At 42.0% G+C, this 19,950-nt stretch overlaps 1 protein-coding gene across 7 annotated transcripts in view; it reads right to left on the minus strand.

Annotated features, from left to right (window-relative positions):
- Positions 1 to 4,969: 4,969 nt before the first annotated feature.
- The window catches only part of inpp4b (inositol polyphosphate-4-phosphatase type II B), a 200,114-nt gene continuing 185,133 nt past the window's right edge, over positions 4,970 to 19,950 (minus strand). For 5 of the 7 annotated variants that reach the window (XM_028976618.1, XM_028976622.1, XM_028976623.1 and 2 more), the window contains 10 exons: positions 19,312 to 19,569; positions 17,620 to 17,758; positions 15,062 to 15,237; positions 14,562 to 14,685; positions 10,149 to 10,275; positions 9,838 to 9,978; positions 9,653 to 9,750; positions 9,361 to 9,473; positions 8,770 to 8,924; positions 6,234 to 6,411 (listed from right to left, as the gene is read on the minus strand). In XM_028976618.1, coding sequence (XP_028832451.1) covers positions 6,234 to 6,411; positions 8,770 to 8,924; positions 9,361 to 9,473; positions 9,653 to 9,750; positions 9,838 to 9,978; positions 10,149 to 10,275; positions 14,562 to 14,685; positions 15,062 to 15,237; positions 17,620 to 17,758; positions 19,312 to 19,569 — 1,509 coding nt within the window. Of the gene's footprint in view, positions 6,412 to 8,769; positions 8,925 to 9,360; positions 9,474 to 9,652; positions 9,751 to 9,837; positions 9,979 to 10,148; positions 10,276 to 14,561; positions 14,686 to 15,061; positions 15,238 to 17,619; positions 17,759 to 19,311; positions 19,570 to 19,950 lie in introns of all 7 variants that reach the window. The other 2 variants (XM_028976621.1, XM_028976619.1) reach the window with 2 other exon arrangements.

Raw genomic sequence — 19,950 nt, forward strand, 5'->3', positions numbered from 1 at the left:
CTTTCACTTTTACAATTCACTGTTGTGCTTTCTGGACGCTCATCGCGCGCGTGTCTCTCTCTCTCTCTCTCTCTCTCTCTCTGTGTGTGTGTGTGTGTGTGTGTGTGTGTGTGTGTTCCAGATCGGCCTGCGATACTTGTGTGTCCTCTGGGGACCGGGTTACTCTTTCTTGCTTATAAGGTATAACACCCAACCATCACTGAGGAAGCTGGAGAGCAGCCACGAGTTAAAAACGGGGGTTCAAACTACAGAGTCTGGGGTAAAAGTGGGGTTTTGTTGCCTGTGGTTTAAAACCCTCCCGGCTTTTACTTTGGACTCGATAGTATTAAACCCCGCTTTTACCCCGGACTCTGTACTTTAAAACCCTAGCCACTAAACCCCGCTTCTACCCCAGACTCTGTAGTTTAAAACCCTAGCCACTAAACCTCGCTATTACCCTGAACCCGCCAGTGTAAAACATCCAGCCATTAAACCCTGCTTTTACCCCGGACTCGACCATTTTTAAAACGCCAGCCACGAAACCCCATTTTTTTTACCCCAGACTTGGTAGTTTGAAATCCCGCTTTTACTTTGGACTTTTTCGTGGCTGAGGTTTTAAACTATCGAGTCTGGGGTAAAAGCGGGGTTTAGAGGCTGGCGTTTTAAACTGCAGAGTCCGGGGTAAAACCGGGGTTTCGTGGAGGGGTTTTTAAACTACTGACTCCAAGGTAAAAGCGGGGGTTTCGTGGCTGGGGTTTGAAACCCTCCTTCCACCCCGGACTCGGTAGTTGAAAACCCTGCTGTTTTTGTGTGTTACAGTAAGGCCCGGCACGGGTTATGTTTGTACCACCAGCACCACCCACGCTTGTTCTCTGGTTTTTCCCAGCTGTCTCGGCGCTTTACTGGCCAGCACCGATGCGAACCCGTGTCACGAGCTCCAGACGGCTGTGACTTACTTGAAGGGCATGATAAATGTAACTCGCAGCCACATTCACTGTTAGCTGTGACCCTGCCCCTACCCTGAGTTCTCCTAACATTTCATTTCTGCTCAGAATTCCGATGCCATGCTGTATGCTCCTGAAATTCAAGAAATTCAAGTAAGCATTCAAAAATATTACTAATTATGAATAAATATTAATAAACACTGCTATTAAAAGGTCAGGTTTTTGTGATGTGAAAATAAGGCCTGCCCCTAACTCCAGGGGCGTGTCTAGACTTTCTTTGTTTGGGGGGGGGGCATGCAGGGGCACAGAGTATATAAGGGGTGGCTGCTACTTACTGCTTAATAGGCTTTGCTAAGCAGGTAATGTTGGTTTGTTCTTGTTGTGGTTACCCCTGGATGGATGGCGGCCTGTGCCGCGTGGGATGCATAAGTGTGCGCATCCTTGTCTTAAAACTTTGTTGCGGCACCTTTTGATTTCCAGCTGAAGAAAAGCATGATAGTGCCACCTAGGGCTGGCGATGTGGTTAAAAAAAGATCATAAAAACCAAAGATAAGCACAAGATTTTATTAACATATGAAGGAAAATGCATAAAAATGCACATCTACCCAAAGTTAATCATACCATTGCCGTTCCGCAATGGCCATAACCAAGCAATCAGCACACGACTGCCATGACACACAACTAGAAGTCAGCTTCGAAGGAGAACTCCAAGTCAGGTCCAACATGGCTTTTAGTCGATTCAGGCTGTGATTTAAGGGTGTGCACACTTACGCAACCAGCTCGTTGGTCACATTTAAATGATTTATTGCGGCTGGCTTTTTCTCAGGGGGGTTATGTTTTCATATCGACATCCACAACTTTCCTGTGTGTCTGGTCATGCTGGAATAAAATGAAGCCAAAACACTACTGCTGACCCTCGAGTGGACACCAGCGGAAGAAGATCTGATGGTTTTATTTTAGAAGGCACCTTCACATGGTATCACTCTGAACTGACCTCATCTGTTGATCTTCAGGTGCCTGGGTGCTCATGCGTCTTTATACGCTGCTACTTGCTGGAGCTTCAAGTCATCTTGTTAGAAGTTGAAAGCCAAGTAGAAACGTATGCTGATATGGTGAACACAACACTAGAATTCATGACATGTCCAAACACTGTAAGTTTGTATGTTTGCTAACGTGCAGTATTTGATATATTATTGTTTATATTTCATTTTCAAAGCATCAATATTTATACATTTGTATTTTAGCGTAGATTATGGTAGAAAAGTTGTATTCTACTGATTTCTGATTAGTGTCTGTACATTAGCATTAGTTAATTTTCATTTAAAGTCCATATGAAATCTCTTCAAGTTAGTTAGTTAGTTATGCCTTTATTGTTATTGCACTGAAGCAGGATGCTACATATACAATGGAATTGTAGGGGCTACTTAACGGTGACAAATACAGTAAAAAACTGTATACACAATAAAACCCAGAATATCTGCTAGACACTAGACTAGAAAATTGTGTAAATATATGAGTTTGTGTGTATTTAGGGGAATGATTGCTTGTGGGAAGAAGCTGTCTGAGCCTGTTGGCCCTGGTACTGATAGATCTGTAGCGCCTCCCAGAGGGCAGATGACTTATTTTTGCTAATTGTCTACTTGTGTGTATTCAGTATGATCAAAATCTGCAGCACTTATACATGAAAACTTTATGTTAATGACTATGTGGCCATTATAAATAGGTTGAAACAAGGTACACAAATATTCCGTGCCCTAGTGATGCCACATCATCACTTTTCCCGCCTTGGATTTGTTGTAGAGATGCAGAAGTCACTTATGCAATCAGTTTTATTCTTCCCTCTTTTCTTTTCAGAACTCAGGCTGCCCTGCATGTGAGGCACAAGCAGTCACTGATGCTGCAACTTTTTTGATGAGAATTGAAGATTTATTAAATTATTGTTCTTTGAATAACATCAAAGACCTTTAAAGCAAATTTGGCAGGAAGTATTTTCCAGTCTATGAAACAAATTATGCATTCGTTCTGGGAAAGATAAGTTACTTTTAAATGAAGTACTGCATTTTTGTACTGCAACTCGTATATTAAGCTAGCATAAATTAAACTATTTTTGTATTGTATTTAATTCAGTGAATATTTTCATATTAAAAATTGTACATACCACAGACTCTCAAAGCCATTTTGAAGCTCAGGTCAATTTTCCCCAAAAATTATATTATTTAGTTGTAATGTCTCACTCACTGGAATGTTCATATTCAATTCTGAAAGTGCAGTTTTCAGAGATGGAAGATGAATAGATTTGTACATGGTTGTGATGAAAAGAATAAAATCTGCAGGATGTTCCCAAGGAAACTTTTCTTCTCATTATTGCATTGTACTTGAGTGACTGGGAATGTGTGAAGTTGAAACTGTGGGACACATTTGATTCTTGGCTTATTTTATGTAACGATGACAAAGAGCAGAATTAATCCTGCTCCACTGTCACTGGAGTTGGACAATGCAAGTGCTGTAAGAGTGAACAAACATGGATCAATGGCCAACATAAACCAAACTACAATCTGTCAGGTTTACACAACAGAAAATGACCTGTGACACCTATCAGAATTGAGCCATTTTTTAAATTGATCAATGTCGTATTTGTTGAAAATTGAACTTGTTACACTAGTGTTACATCAAAGTAACATATTCCCATAGTATAGTATTAAGTACACTGTAATGCACTGACTGGTTGAGGTGCAATTTTGTGGGCCTGTAACTGGTCAGTGGAAGTCTCTGTATGAAAGCATGCTCCCTTAAAACAAGCCTACACTAAGGAAAGCAACCCCCCCACACAGACACACACACACACACACACGCAAGCCTGTGTGGAAACAGGAGGAAGTTCACTACCCTTTTCTGTGAAAAATGGCCCCTCCAGGGCTGAGTGAAGTTGTGAAAGAGAAAGAAAAAGAAGAGCATCTCAAGCATTTTGTATTTATTTATAAAAGCACTGCACATAATGTTTAAAACGTAACGTAAAACTGTGCGGAAAACATGGAAACAATAAATATCACGTACTGAACTAAACATTTCATTCAATAAGGCAATAAGGCAGTGTGTATACTTTCATATTAGCACACTTTTTCGGCATTATTCTTAAAGAAGAAGGTTGGCCAAAAACGAATGCAAATCGCACTTGTTCGTTAAATAAAATTAATAATGGCATTAAATAAAAAGTGTAAAATACAGTTGTAAAACTGAACAGTACCACGTGTAATGGCCTCTTTCTTTTCTCAAAGAAGATCCGAATGAGCAGGTGACCACACATGGTATGATGTAACATCCTCTTTCCTCTTCACAAATCTGAATGATATGGATATATTCCAGGGCGTGTTACCATAAACAGAGGCCTGCCACTGTCAAAAACAATGAAACGAAAGCCCAACAGCTGCCAACAACAACACACACACACACACACACAGTCATGAGACTTTATGGTCCAATTCATTGAAATGGTGGGAAGGAACAAGTGCTGCTCAGTTAGATATGGGCAGAAAAAAAAAGATAAGGCGGAGGAAACAACCCGCCCGCTTGTAAGTCACCTGTGCCATGTCATCTGGTGATATTACACCATGACTTGAAAACGGTTTGAAGCGGACAGGATATCCAGGTGGGAAGTCTTTTCTTTTCCAGAAGATAGCTTATGTCTGCAAGCCATATAGTATTCCATTTCACTTCTGATGTGTTGCTTTCAAACATCTCCTGCAAAATCAGATATCTGTGCACACACACTCACACACACACACACACACACACACACACACGTTCACTTTCACATTCAAGCACGTCTAACATCTGTAAAATAAGACTGGGTCACATCAAATTTTCAACCTTACATATCCGTGTACTGGATAAAAAAAAAAAAAAAAATCTGCTCTTTGCCGTTGAATAATTGTGACTGTCCAGTTTCTGGAATTAGTTGACACAACTCCATTAAACACAAGCTGCAGTTTGCCACACTTTCTGAAAATGTGTATGGTCAGTGATCAGGGCCAAAAATGTATTTGGGGTTAGTTTAAGAATGAGGTCAATTACTTTAATGTCAATCGCAGACATCATAAAAACAAGTAAATCTGTACAAAGGGTTACAACAATAAAAAAAACCAATTAAAAATACTTTATTTAAAATACATAGAGCATGTCCTGTGCAAAGAGGAAATTCAAAAACATATTTACAAATGTTGCCTTATCATCACAGGCATGAGTTCCGTGGAAGAGGAGTGCTTAAGAGTCAACTTTTCCATAGGTCCCTTCAGGAGGCCGGTAGCATTTGGGAAAAGCCATCAGCTGCAGCATGTTGAACGCATACTTCCGGCACTTAATATTCTTTTGGACATTCTCAATTCGGCATCCTTCTCTGGTGGGTCAGGGAGAGGTGGGGGTAGGGGTTGGAGAGAATGGGGAAAAAATCATTCAAAAAATAAACAATCATGATTAAGTATGATTTTTTACTCTTAACATTGTCCTGCGGTTGGTTCTTGGCTACAAATATTATTGCTTATAATATCAATAATCATTGCTTCTTCTCAAAATACAGACTTATTGGCTTATTACAAAATTTAGTCCTGTGAGAGGAAGTGCTTAAAGAATTTCTTTTTCATTTTAAACTCAATAAATGTAAAAGGGAGAACAAATGGAGAACAGTGTGATATGGATAGCAAATCTCACGATGACAAATATTCAGAAAATGATATTATCATTTATTATATTATAACCACTGACGAGTTAGAGGTAACGATAGAGCGATAGGTTTACAGCTGGATTAACAGGGTTATTTTTTACATTAGAAGCCATCTCAGCAGTATTTGACACCAACAGCTTCTGTCCGTCACTGTGCAAGAGAACCACTGGTTTTCCACTAATAGCAAATCAAGCCAGAAATCAGAAGGATGATACTTCAGTCATTTGAAAAGTGTTTTATCAACTCAGACAATGACTGAACTCTGTGCAAAGGAGGATTTTTATTAGGATCATGGGAAAAGTATGCATCCCCCCCATTTCCACACCTACATATTCCTATAATCGAACTACGTACCTGGGTTCTAGAATATTATCACTTGCATTCAGAAATATGGGTAAAGAAGAGTGAAAGAACAGTCAAACACTATAAATCATCATGTAGAGAGAAAATGTATTTAATAGATTTACTACACTCATTTACTTCATTAAAACTGTTGCATGGAATTATAATCATAATAATCCCTGGAAGTGTTTGGAATTCACCCCACAGCCGCAAAGAAACTTACAAACCATACGAATCGTATTATTAGTTGTTTATTGATATTTTGCAAGCAGAAAAACAAGACTTAAAATGAGCCAAACGACCAGCAAGTGTGAGCTGACGAGCAGGAGTGCGATTGGGTAGAAGTGGCGGGAGGCTGGCTTGTGATTGGCTACAGAGCCTGCCTCAGGGTCATCCCACTGGGCACCATCTCCCTGGGTCAACCGACTGCTGAGCAAGTCAAGAAAAGACAAACATATTCATACAGCCACACCGTACAAGCAACCACACACACACACACACACACACGAGTGTTAGTACTCCAGGGCTTTCCGGGCCACAAACACACAACATGCAAACACAAACACAGTGAAGTAATTTGCTGGCACGAACTGCTAGAAATGATAATCACTGTCATCATAAGACTGGTTGGCTTAGTCGCCGCACTGCAATCAAACCAGACGTGGCTGAATGAAGCAGCATAGACCATTATGTAACATCCAACAGTAAATTAAAAGTTTAATATTGATGTAAGTAAACCCTGAGCAAATATAGCTATATAATGGTAAGATGTCTTCAACGAAAAGAAAATGAGAAGTCTTATCCAGACTTTTAAATTAGAATGTCCTCAACTGTCTTGAGGGAGGCGAGACACATAACATGATTTTTAAGGTGAATGGCATGAACAACGATGAATTAATGAAATGCACGTGCCCGTGCTGAGGCTCCTTGAAGGAACTGGACTGAGAATCCCTGGCTATGGGATGAGGTCTGATTATAAGAATATTCAGGGGGATTAAACGTTTGTCAGTGATGTGACCTGCGTCACAGCTAACCAGTTCTACCAGGGCACTGCTGACGCCATCATTGTTTTCTTGCTGGGAAAAAAAGGAAGAAAAACACATGGCAACCGCAAGACGCACCTGCTTTCACTTTCTCATGTCAATCACGGCACAAAGAAAATCTGTGGGTTCTGATGGAACATTGGTTTAGAAGAGGTTTGTCCAGCATTCCTGTGTTAATACAGCAAGCTTCACTTTACAACTACGCGTGAAATGCCACCATGCCACAAACAAAGACTGACAAACCAGATAAAATTCTTTTGTCTGAAGACACTGTACAATTACACCAAGATTCAACGTATCCTGGACCTATTGACCCGCTTGTGTCAAGGGATATTCTCGATGAACAAGGGAATCAATTCCCACCTTCAATTCCCAGATTCCAACGTGTGGCGTGCGGTGTCACAATGACGAATCACTTTCACCTCACATTTATGCACATGTATAACTGTAACATTTGAGAAAAGCTGATTCTTTTCAAAGTAAAGTTGCATGTTTCTGGCCTGAGGAAAAAAAACATAGTACTCTAAAACAGACCAATAACAAAGAGACACTTGAACCTAGTTCTCCTTACCGCAAAGCAACACTAACGCTAACCACTGCAGCACCAGCCACTCACCCAGCAAGGTTTGTGCTGTTGAGGATTTCATGAACTTGTTGTTAGTGTGGGCAGCTTTGTTACAACTCGTGAGGACAGAGCCATCAAAAGACTTTCTGTTCCACAGCCTTCTTGGTCTACAGGAGGGGTGGAATGCATGCCGTAAAAAGGGCCACAAATAACCTACATCTGCTGGATTGGGGCAGTGGTGGCCGAGTTGGTAAAGAAACGTAATTGAAAGGTTGCTGGTTAAAATCACGAATAGCCAAGATGCCACCGTCACCACCCACTGTCATGGTTGCCCACTGCTCACTAAGGGTGATGGTTAAATGCAGAGGACACGTTTCGTTGTGTCACTGTGTGCTGTGCTTGCTGTGCCTCACAATGACTTTGAAATTTCACTAGAAACAACTACGATTTTTGCCACGGCGGAAATATGGACACAATAACAGAATTAAGGCAGAAAATGAAAACTTGATTATTGTTTAAATCAGAAGGCTTTAAATGCATTAATGTGTGCAGTCATGTAGCCCAGTCACTGGGGATGTGCCGATTGCGTCAGGAAGTCATAAATCATTTTATGGTCAGGTCAGCCTCAACAACACAAACATCCTGCCATCATGGTCACAGACATAACTTTAAAGCAGATGGAGACACACAGTATAAACACTATAAACTACTTCGCAAACTTTAGATATTGCTGGTCTCACACCCACCACTCAGGTTCTGCTCGTCCTTATGATTAGCCCGTCACAAAGCTGCATTGTTCTTGTTGTGACTTACGTACAATGTGGAATTTCGGAGCGTGCTTTTAAGCTTAAATGAACTTTTACATATGTTGCAATACCATGTGTTGCAATCAGATTCTAATGCCAGCATTAAAAAAAATCTAGGGAGGGATAGCAATTGCAATGTCTGTAAAAAATGTCTGTAATGTTCCATGGGCCCATTTCAGCATTGCACTTTAGGATCAGCCCCATCAGCACAGAACCGGAATCTGACATGGATGAGAGGACCTGATCAGCGTTGATGACGAGACGCACGATGAAAGGCGGACAGTGAAATGAGCGAGTATTGAAATGGAGATGTGAAAAAGGGAAGAAGATGAGAAATGGAGAGGCGAATGGCATTAAATGCGAATGAACGTACCTCCGCATGCAGTCCAGGGCGCGGATAAAGTAATCCTTGTTGAGCTGGTGTTCATCCCTCAGCAGGGCGCATTGCTCCAAGGTAACAGACATGGACGTTCGATCTTTGGCGCTTTTGCAGCTGGTGAAGCGTATGCCATTCAATCGTCGGCAGATCTAAAAAGAAGTATGAACATTCTGGTTCTGGTGCAGATTTGGGTGAATCAGCACATTTCTACAGAAAAGCCTTCATGTCTTTTATTGAGTTCATGTAATTATAGGACTTTAGGAGTGGCACTAAGTAAAGACTGAGCGAGAAAGGCCATTTTAACACACATCAAACTGTGACTGGAGTGTGTGTGTGTGCATTTAAAATTGGAAACAGACGTTTGGCAGCAGACTAACATTATTTGTACTTTTAAATCTCTACTATTAGCTGCTGAGGAATAAACAAGCCACTGAAGTTTTAATGTCAAGCGTGGCTGGCAACACAAAGATAAGTTAATCATTCTAGTTTTGCTCTGGTGGAGCTCTACATCATTTATCATTAATTCAACTTAGCAGCTCTCATCAGAGTGTACTTTTGATGACGTTCCTCCTTTGTTTTTCGTACCGTTCCAGCAAGCCACAGTATTTCCACATTCTTTCTCTTCTTTGTCACTACATTCTGCCCAAGGGTTTCAAGTAATTCCTTAATGTCCGTCTGCATTTGGAAACAGGGCAGACCTGAAAAGAAAAACGTCTTTTTTGACTTAGTTCTTCAGGAAACATAGGGGTGGAGTTTCTGGTCATATGGGGTCAGATGGCAGGAGAGATAATGGTTTCAGAGTGACAGTGTTGGTCTACTGGAGGGGTGGAATGCATGCAGGATGTTTATAGTCAGTAAAAATGGAGTTTAAACTCACATTCTGATGGCACCTTATCACTTAGTGACTTGTAGTAACCATCTAAAACATCAAAGTTTCTCTGGTTTATCCTCTCCTGTAAGGATATGTCACCAAATCTGAAAAAAAAAAAAAACAGAAACAATTCTGACATTTAGTGACACGCTAAGCAATCCACACTCGTGACGAAAGACCAGTCACCGTACCTCTCAGCAATCGTCTGCTGCTCATTGATGCCCACGTTGAAGAGCACAGGGTACACCTGCAGTGGCTTGCCCTCTTGGATCTCTTCTGGTAGTGCCTCAAAGGCTTGTCGTGGCAGTGGCACTTCGACAGTGTAATGGTCTCTGTGGTGGAGCCAAGCAAAAGAAACGCTTGTTTTAGAGAAGACAGCAATCACCTGAACATAAAAGCCAGCGAGCCTGGCATTAGAAGTGCTCTCTATATATTTGCGGTTTTAAGCCCAGTCTGGAACACTCCTGGACAACATTCCCAGGAGTCGCCACGCCCCCCTCACCGTCTGCCGCTGACGATGGGCTGCAGGTCACCAGGCTCATCGGACTTGGCCTCTGTGATTCTGAAGGTGACTCTGCTAAGGTCTGAGATGCCCGTCTCCATGTCCTCTAACATGCCGATCTCCTCACCTGCAAGGACAAAAGACACCATTACAGTGAAGCAAAGCCTTTGTACATAACACTAGTATGAATGTGTTATGTACTCTAGTGATATGTACAAAATGGCCAGGAATGATAGCATAGGATGCACAGGATGATATGCATCTTAGACAAACCATGTCATTTTATATGTGGAACTGTCAAGACTCTAAGACATAATAAAAAAAAAACCCAAAGTGGTTTGCAGCAAGCATTCCTACATTCCTACGTATTCCAATCCAAGAACTGCAGTGGAAGAGGAAAGAAAACTGTGGATGTGAGTGGACTGGTGTGCACTGACTGAAGCACTTGCTTTGTTTTGCCCAGGCCATGCCTTTAAGGTTAGGACTGGAAACGGGCCAGTCGTTCATAAACCAGCACGATTTGCAGTAGTTGCAGGAAATTCGATAACGATACCATTTGGCCTAAAGACCGCCGACTTCTGGGAATAAAAACAATTGTTCTGAGAGAGCTGCTGTTAAATTATACATTTTTGGCTGTGCAAGTTGGCAACAGAGTTCTCAAACAACACAAAGGAACAGGTGTCATGATGACAGGGATCAACTTTCACAACACCGCAGCAAGAAAGGAGACAAACTAATTGAACAAACCCTCATAAAGCGAGTCATGAATCATCTTCCACAAAGCTCACTCAACGGCTTCTGCCTCTCAGCAAGACAGGCTCTGACTCGTGCTAGTATGTTGCAAGTTGTTGGTAAGAGGTCAGAGCACTCTGTGTTCATGCTGCGTCAGTTTATGTAGGGACAATAAGTGTTGTGTTTTTGCTGGACGAGTGCCTGTATCGTAACAAGGGGAACAGAGATAAATGATGTTAAATGTGACACGGCCTCTTTACTGATTTCAGTGTTACCACAGTGACGTCATGTTTTCTAATAAGAAAACTTTTGAATGGCTATAAAGGTATAGCTAAGACTTTGGTCAACAACTTTTCTCATTGTTCTCACACAAACCCCAGCTCTTTCCAAGTCCCTATTAAATGCCTCATTATTCACTGATGTGCATCTGTCACACTCATTAAATAACGTAAACCCCACTGACACAAGTTCATTCAAGTAGGGGTTCATATCAAGTGTACTCGTATTCATTACCAGCATTTCACAGTATTTTTCATCTGTTCCCTTCTGCCACTCTTGTTGGAATTCTGAAGTACATTAATGTGCTAATGTAATTGATCAGAAAACCATGCTACAGAATATTGCTGGTAAAACCCCAATGAGTGTTTTATGTCATTGCATTTGATTAACACCAGGTCCTAGGGCTACACCAGGGGTCATTCTGGAGTTTTCAAGATTAATTTTTAACTGATAGATTACTCCAGCATAAACACACACTAAAAAAGTTCAAGCATCTCCTTTGAACTCATGGTGGCAATAATTATATATATATATATATATATATATATATATATATATATATACACACACACACACACACACACACACACACACACACACACACACACACACACACACACACACACACACACAATCAAGCATAATTACCCTTAAATTAAATTGGATTGAAACTAAATGTAATTATTATATATTGGATTAGACAAAAAAAAAAGAAAAAAAAAAAGACAATAACGTAATGATTGTGTGGAAAACAAATAGTGTTCTGTATTCTTGAGAAGAAAAAACTGTCTCTCTGAAAAATTGACAAATTGACAATCTAATCTCACACACACACATGCACACACACACACACACAAACTCATTACCTTCTCTGAGTGAGGCTACACCCTGGTGCACCCAGGGGCGGTCCTAGCCAAATGGTACCCTGGGAGAACCCACCCACCCACCAGTTTAAAATAATAGACACTTTAGTGTGCAGATTTGGTTTGTATTTTTTTGTGCAATTTCACACAACTAAGGAAAAGTTAACTGTGACATAATGAGCGTGGATTGACAATATTATGAATGAATGAAATGTGCTTTGGGAAGCAGCCCGCCTCCCTCCCCTTTATACAGGTGTTCAGCCCAGCAGGCACACCGAGGACCTCGCTCATGTCCCGCATGTATGAGTGTGACAGATTATAGAGTATACAGAGACGCTGAAGTTAGACATTTATTCGCATTTATTCCTTATTCAAATAGTCTTTTTCACCTTTAATACTGCAGGCTGCAGTTCTATTTATTTTTTTATGGAAATGTCCATATTCATGTGCACATGAGCAAAGCTCCCAGGTCAGTTTTTCAGTGAAAAATATTTTGGGCTATAAAGGTATTAGTTGATACCATTTCTACACATCTTATTGTACCCTTAACTACTGAGTTTTCAGCGGCCCAGAGCTTTCAAAATGTATTTTCTTTGTAAAAGAAAGCCATTTCATCAATCCAATGTATAGTTGCCATGTAAAAATTTCAGTGAAAACAGTGTTGGGACCTCGCTGAGAGAATTTCCTGCCACCCCCCCCCCGAAGCTGCCCCCACCATGATGCCGCCTGGGCAATCAGACATGTTGCCCGTATCAAAAACAGCCATGGGCTGCACCACAGTTAAACCCTCCTTATGTACTAGGGTTAGGGCAAGTCAACTAGTTAGTTGAGGTCTTGCAAGGACTGAGCTGCAAGTTGAAAATAAACAATGTGCCAAAACACACAAAAATCATCCTTCTCTCAGTGCTTCAACACTCAGAGTGAAACAGAAAGTGAACAGAGCAACGTGACTGCGAAGAAATCATACCCAGTGATCAGGTGCTGTGTCTGACCATGGCAGATGGGAAACTCTTCACAACGGTAACTCATGAAAGGCTGCTGGACCAGACAACACCCCTGGAAGAGTGCTCAGAGAATCTGTAGGCCAGCTGGCAGATGTTCTCACTGACATCTTTAACATCTCACTGAGCACCTCTGTCATTCCAACATGTCTCAACATTGTGCCTTTGCCGGAGAATTCTTCAGTGTCGCGTCTTAATGACTACCGTCCCGCTGTACACCCATCATGATGAAGTGCTTTGAGAGGCTGGTCATGAAACATATGAAGACCCTGCTGTACTCCACCGTGGACCCACTGCAATTCGCACCATGTCATTGGCGAACTTGATGATGTGCTTGGAGCTGTTCCTCGCACAGTCAGCAGGGTGAACAGCATTGGACTGAGCGCACAGTCCAATCCACTCCACATCCTGCATCTGACCCTCACCCACCTGGACCATAAGGACACATACGCACAAATGCTATTCATAGACTTCAGTTCAGCATTCAACACCATCATTCCTCAGCACCTAATCAAAAAGCTAAGCCTGCTGGGCTTGAACACCTCCCTTTGCAACTGGATCTTGGACTTCCTGACTGAGAGACCTCAGTCTGTCCAGATTGGGAACAGCACCTCCAGCACCACCACACTGAGCACTCCTCAGGGCAGTATGCTCAGTCCAATGCTGTTCACCGTGCTGACCCACGACTGTACAGAGATGCACAGCTCCAACCACATCATCAAGTTCGCGTACAAGTCAGCGCACAGAGAGGAGGTGCAACGTGTATGGTCAACAATCTGTTTCTGAACATGGACAAAAACGAAAGAGATGATTGTTGGCTTCAGAAGAGAACAGAGGAACCACTCTCCACTGAACATTGACGGATCTTGTGTGGAGATCAGTTGATTTCAAGTTCCTCTGTGTTCATCAAGAGGAGAACTTGTTCTGGACTCTCAACACCTCACATCCCCACCACCTTCTATAAGGACTATTGAGAGCATTTTGAGAGAACTGCACCCTACAGCGGATAGTGAGGACAGCTGAGAAGATCATCAGAGTCTCTCTTCCCCCGCATAACGGACATTTTCCACATTTTCCTCTTTGGACTGACACACACGCACACACACACACTACCTCTGTTATATTGAGTAATATTATTATTGCACTGTTCATTTTGCACAGCAGTATTTCTACTGTTTTACTTTGCACCTTCATTATTCACTTCACTAGTTTAGTACTGTCTTGCACTGCCTGTGTCTTATGTTTGCACTTTATGTTTGTCAATGTCGCACACACGAAGTCTGACTTCATGTTAGACTTTATGTAACTTTGTTTAAATGATAGATGTAGCACCAGGTTCTGGAGAAACATTGAATTGTTTCATTATTTACTGTCTAACATGTATGTAGGTGAAATCACAATAAAGCTCAACTTGAACTTGAACACTATTCCCTGCTTGAAGTGAGCTGACAACCCAGAAATCATAGCCCATCATGTCGAGAGTATGCAAAGATAAGGTGAGGGAGTCAAAGGAGGGACCATGACATTACTTGACTTACTGTAAGTGCTAAGTAAGCTCTCAAACTGCGCCACTACACCGACCAGGTGGAGCTGTCTCAGGAACCCTTTATCCTCCAGTCCGGCGTACAGTCGCATGACGAATCCACAGGCCAGTGCTGCCAACTGTGGGCCGACATAACACACACACACACGCACACACTTTCATGTACATTCAAATTAAAATAGAACACTGTAACACTGCATCTTGAAGACAAGGATCAGAGTCTTATTAGTGTCCCATGGGCTTGATTTCCATGCCATTTCTTTTTGCAGAGTTATACCAAGAAAAGTAAAAGTCAATAAAAGTCTGCACAGATCACTGTGGCTTTAATGTTTCCTTATTTAAGATTTGCTTATCTGACTAATCAAAGTTTAAAACGATAGTCAGTCAGCTGCAGGTACCATTAAGGAGATCATACAAGGATAATGTTTAAGGTTAATGTGATACACGTTGTAATGTGTTATGCAGAGATACGTGCACGTAGGCATGTCCACATACCGCCTGACTGAAAACCACATCGCGGCGTTGTTGAAGGGAGAGTCCTTGAGGGATGCTGCACACAGCCTCCTGCAGGAGGACAAAGGTCATGGACCTCTGCGCGCGCCCCGCCACCTCCACCACGCTCTCCCTCAGCGAGGCCAGCAGGGGGCTCAGCTGCTCACGCCAGTCACCAGCTTCAGAAATATATACAGAGAGATGATTCAGATCATTCAGAACAATTCAAACATTCGAACAGGACTGTTTATGGGGTTTGGACTTTTTTTTGTCAGACTGATGGCTGCAGTCACCCAATCTATTTAAACTAAATGATAGAACTTCAAGATAAACATTTTACTATGGGTGGCCTAGTTCAAACCCTACTTACTACCATTGTGTCCCTGAGAAAGACACTTAACCATGAGTTGCTCCAGAGAGGCTGTCCCTATAACTATAAATCATAAGTTGCTATGGATAAGTGTGCTTGCTAAATGATGTAAATGTAGGACATAACAGAAGAATCCCCAGGAGATAAAGGTAAACAGTACATATACAGTAGAATATACAGTATATGTTAACTTCCTGACATCCACATTATATTGTTGAAGAAAAAAAAGGTGAACTTACAGAAATACTAAAATAGCATTTATACCTCAAGGGGAAATTGCATTTGCAAAAACCACTACCTCTCCTGACCACTGGAGGGAACCGTTGTGTGCACAATGGCCATCTCTGTGGCTGCTGTGAGGGTCAGATCAGTAAGTGTGAGATGGGCTAAATCTGTCACCTACATTAGCCGGGCATCTGCATGTGGAGCTGCTGCGAGGATGTCACAGTTTTGTCGGCTCCTACAAATCAGCCTGGGTTAGAGCTGCCATGCATGAGGTTTGGTAAAGGTCATTTAAAGGGCTGCTGGATAGCGACACAATGATAAATGTCACTCAGAACATTTCGGAAACATTTCATATCTTAATATTTAATTCCACCAGGCTGGGTAATTTTTCCCATCTGTAAGAGGCATGGCTGTGTGACAAAGTGTCTCACTGGATAGTCACTGCAGGGCCTCTTATCTATCAGAATGCTTCTGGATTAAGCTTCCAGAAAGAGGGAAGTAGGATAGAAAACAGCACTTTCTAAAAAAAAAAAAAAAAAATTTTTTTTTTTTTTTAGAAAGTGACGCAATCGAGTGTGAAAGAATATTGTGTCATCCTACTAGCTCATGTGCTCAGCTTATGCACATGACCACACCCGTAGTACTGCCAGTTCTCAGTCCACACAGGATCAGTTACACAAGTCGGCTTCCCAGAGCATTCAGAGGCATTATATGCAAACTGCACTGTTCTCCTGTATTTTCTGGACCAAGAAGCCATCACCTGTCTGTCATTCAAGTTGCAAGATGACTCTGTAGGGTCTGTGAGTCCAAAACAAGGAGGCTGGTCCCCTCGTCATAAGGCCACATATCAAACACCTCTCTGTGTGTTTTTAAACACCTCTCTGCCTCATTGGACAAAAATAAAGTTTAATTAGTGAAAGTGCTTATCTTATTTGTCATTGTGATATAATAAAATATGTCCTCTTCATTGAAGTCATCACACTTCGTGAACAGTGAGCAGCCTGTAAGAATTGACATCACAGGAGCATGCTTTTGTTTTGCATAGCGACCGTCTACAAGAAGATATGTGACATTCCTGTGTCAATAGTTGTGCGTGAAGATTCAACACCTCTGTTTTACATGCCTTTGTGAAGTGTCAGCCGTCAGGACCACCCACTCTCTTTGTCTTCCCCAGATGGGAGGCACCGGGGGCGTGGCATCAGAAACAACAGGTTCTAATTGGTCAGTGACAACTTCCTGTAGGCCAGTGACAACTTCCTGTAGGCCAGTCACAACTTCCTGTAGGCCAGGGGTATAAAGGTTTGCTCACATGTGGAAAAGAGACTGAGTTTCTTGCTCAGGGGTTTTTCCATCGGAAGCCGGAAGGTTTCTGAGTCTTTTTCTCTTCTCCCATTTTTTCTCATGGCTTTTTCTCTCCTTCTGCCTCTCCCTCTCTCTCCCTCTTTACTCTTTCTTCTTATTTCTGTTTTCTCTGTAACATTGGTACCTTTTTTACATTCAATATTCACATGTAACTACAATAATTATTTATCGGTGTTAATAAATTAGAAACTGTTCATTTTTAACCTCTATTGTGCCATGCCTCTTTCTGCCAGGTAACATCAAATTGGAGTGGTTTGAATACAGTGTTTTTACAAGCCATGAAAGGGAGCATTGTGTGGGGATGGGACATTTGTCAAAGGGCCTTAGTGGCATCTTGGTGATTCAGGATTTGAATTCTGCAACCCTTCTATTACGAGTCCGCTTCTTTACCCGATAAGCAACCACTGCCTATTTGCACCATCAGTACTCTACAATTGGTTGCTCAGCAACCACAATTTCTTTGGACCCTTATTGACAGAAAAGTCATTCATTAATATTACTATCGTCCAAATATTTAAAAATTGCAACAGACTGATTTATCATCACCTGAATGATAACACAAAGCATACAAATTAAACTGCGTGCCAAACCAGCGTGCACTTACCAGGGTTGTGGGACGTGATGACATCAGCGAGGGCCTGTTCAGGGACTGAGTCCTGTTTGTTATTGTCCTGCTCCTGCAATTTGTCCACCATGGCGATCACAGAGTTCAGGCTTTTGGCTACATTTGCCCACACCCTGTCCTAGAGAAGCCAAAGCAGCAGTCAAAGACCCCTCCGAAAGAGGTAAGGGAGGACACTTCGGGATGGTACAGGATTTGCAAACTACCATTTCAATTAAAAAGACCTGGATTTCACTTCAGTACACAGTTCTTGCTGTTTGCTGATTAGAAACAAACTAGTCAATGGGACAAGAAGAACTGAAATATACAGCCAAGCAGGGAAGACCTTTTCATTTTGTAAAACTAAAATAAGCCAATATAATTCTAAACACTACAAAGCATCACAAATGCAATCCTATCACAGAAAGGCATTCATTCTTAAGTTGATATTGACCAAATCTGGGATATGTGGTATGGTGGTTGCAGCTGGTGAGGAAAACCGTTGTGCTCGTGGAATGTAAAGTGGAAAAAAATCAATAACATGTTGAAAACATATATTAATGTTCCAGTCCAGTACTTTCAATCCAAATGCTTACTTTATTCCCAAGCAGAAAATAATGTTTCTTTCACACTGGAGCACGCTGTTCGCTTCTATATCTGTATAATGTTGTGGAGCCCTTTCAAGAACAAGATAGACAGAATATTTTTTTTGGGTGCATCTTTTGTTTTGGTGGTCTGGGGTTTCCAAGCCGCAGTCAAAGACAGTGAGTCGTTTCGTCATTGATTACCGATTGATCGGTTCAGCTTCCACGCTATTTCCCGCTGCAACTCTCAAACCAATGGGCTGGTCTCTCATTCTCCTCTTGGTCATTTGGCACAGATAGAAAAGGAATTTCATCACATTTGCATGCTAATTAAAAATTTGGGCTGTCAATCTATCAAAAAATATAACTAGTTACTTTAATGTAATAAATAAATGACTAAAACTTGCTATATAGCCTTTTCACAAATTGCCTTTTCATCTGGTCACCCCTGATTTTGACGCTCTGTGCGCCTGAAAAAGAAATAGAGATGCAGGCGCATCACAGACACACTGCAAGCGTGTTGCTCTCGTGTTTGGGTGCGATGTGTCTCCGTTTATAATATTTTAAATGTCTGTCTCTGGGAATTGTCAAAATAAATAATCACGTTTTTAAGACATTACAGTTGCGTTTTAAAACATTACATATGTTTAAACCAATCACAGCTATTAACATGTTAATTTTGGCTGCCCTATTAAAAAAAGATTGATATGAAGTCTCTGCTAAACTGCAGCCGAAGTGTTCCATCTTTGGTTCTTGGTCCTAGCTACTCCGCCCTCTGCCACTTGTGCCAGGGGGTCTCTGGGAGTGTTACTGCCTGCCTAAGAGAACACTGGGAAACTTATCGATTAACTGGGTGGTGGGCTGACTGATGGACAGAGGCACAGACTGCAAAAATCACATCTGCATGAAAACCTCCTGGATGTAGCGCGCACACACACACACACACACACACACACACATTGAGCAGATGGGAAAGAGCCAAACCAAAATATGGTCAAAAGAGCCGGTAGTTATTCTTCAGTTAGATCCATTTTGTGTATTTAGGACCAATTATTTGACCATTGCGAGAGGTGAATTCAGGTCTCTCTTTAAAAAGGAAAATGTAACTTGCCCATTCCTCCTCATCATACTCCTTGTGGTGTGGTATGGGGTCTTTATGATTCCCTGAGGGAGATCTCTCATCTTTGGTTGGCGTCGGTGCCCGGTCCACATTGTTGCAGACGACCGCATCCAGGCCAGGCTGGACCAGGTGACTGGGCGAGTGGGTCTGTGTTTGGCTCCTGCTGACGTAGCCAGGGCGCGCTGTGTGCAGGGCCAGCAGAGCGCCCTTTACCAACTCGTCCTTCAGAGCGTGGACAAACTGCTCCGTCTGGAGAGAGAGACGATGAGAGACAGATTTTAATTACATCTTTCAAAAGACGGCAAATGTTGCTGTGAGTTAAAGACAGAGACTGTGAAGAAGATGAGAACATTTGCGGAAGACGTCGGGGCAAAGCAAGGGAAATAAGGCCTCTCACTAACAATCTGGCAACAACCACCACCAATTCAATTACGGCTCAGCACGTAGTCAGATTTCTCCCTGCGAGGCCGAGAAGAATGAAAGACAGGGAAAGAAATGGAACGAGGAAAAAAGGGAGAGCTGCCTTTGATCTTGAATTCACCAGCTACTGTATGTTGATGATCCTCACTTGGGCCCTGGCTCCACTGAGGGACTGATAAGTGCTTTCGAGAATAATTGAGTTTGCACCAC

The sequence above is a fragment of the Denticeps clupeoides genome, chromosome 4, assembly GCF_900700375.1.
Source record: "Denticeps clupeoides chromosome 4, fDenClu1.1, whole genome shotgun sequence".
In the NCBI taxonomy this organism is placed as follows: Eukaryota; Metazoa; Chordata; class Actinopteri; order Clupeiformes; family Denticipitidae; genus Denticeps; species Denticeps clupeoides.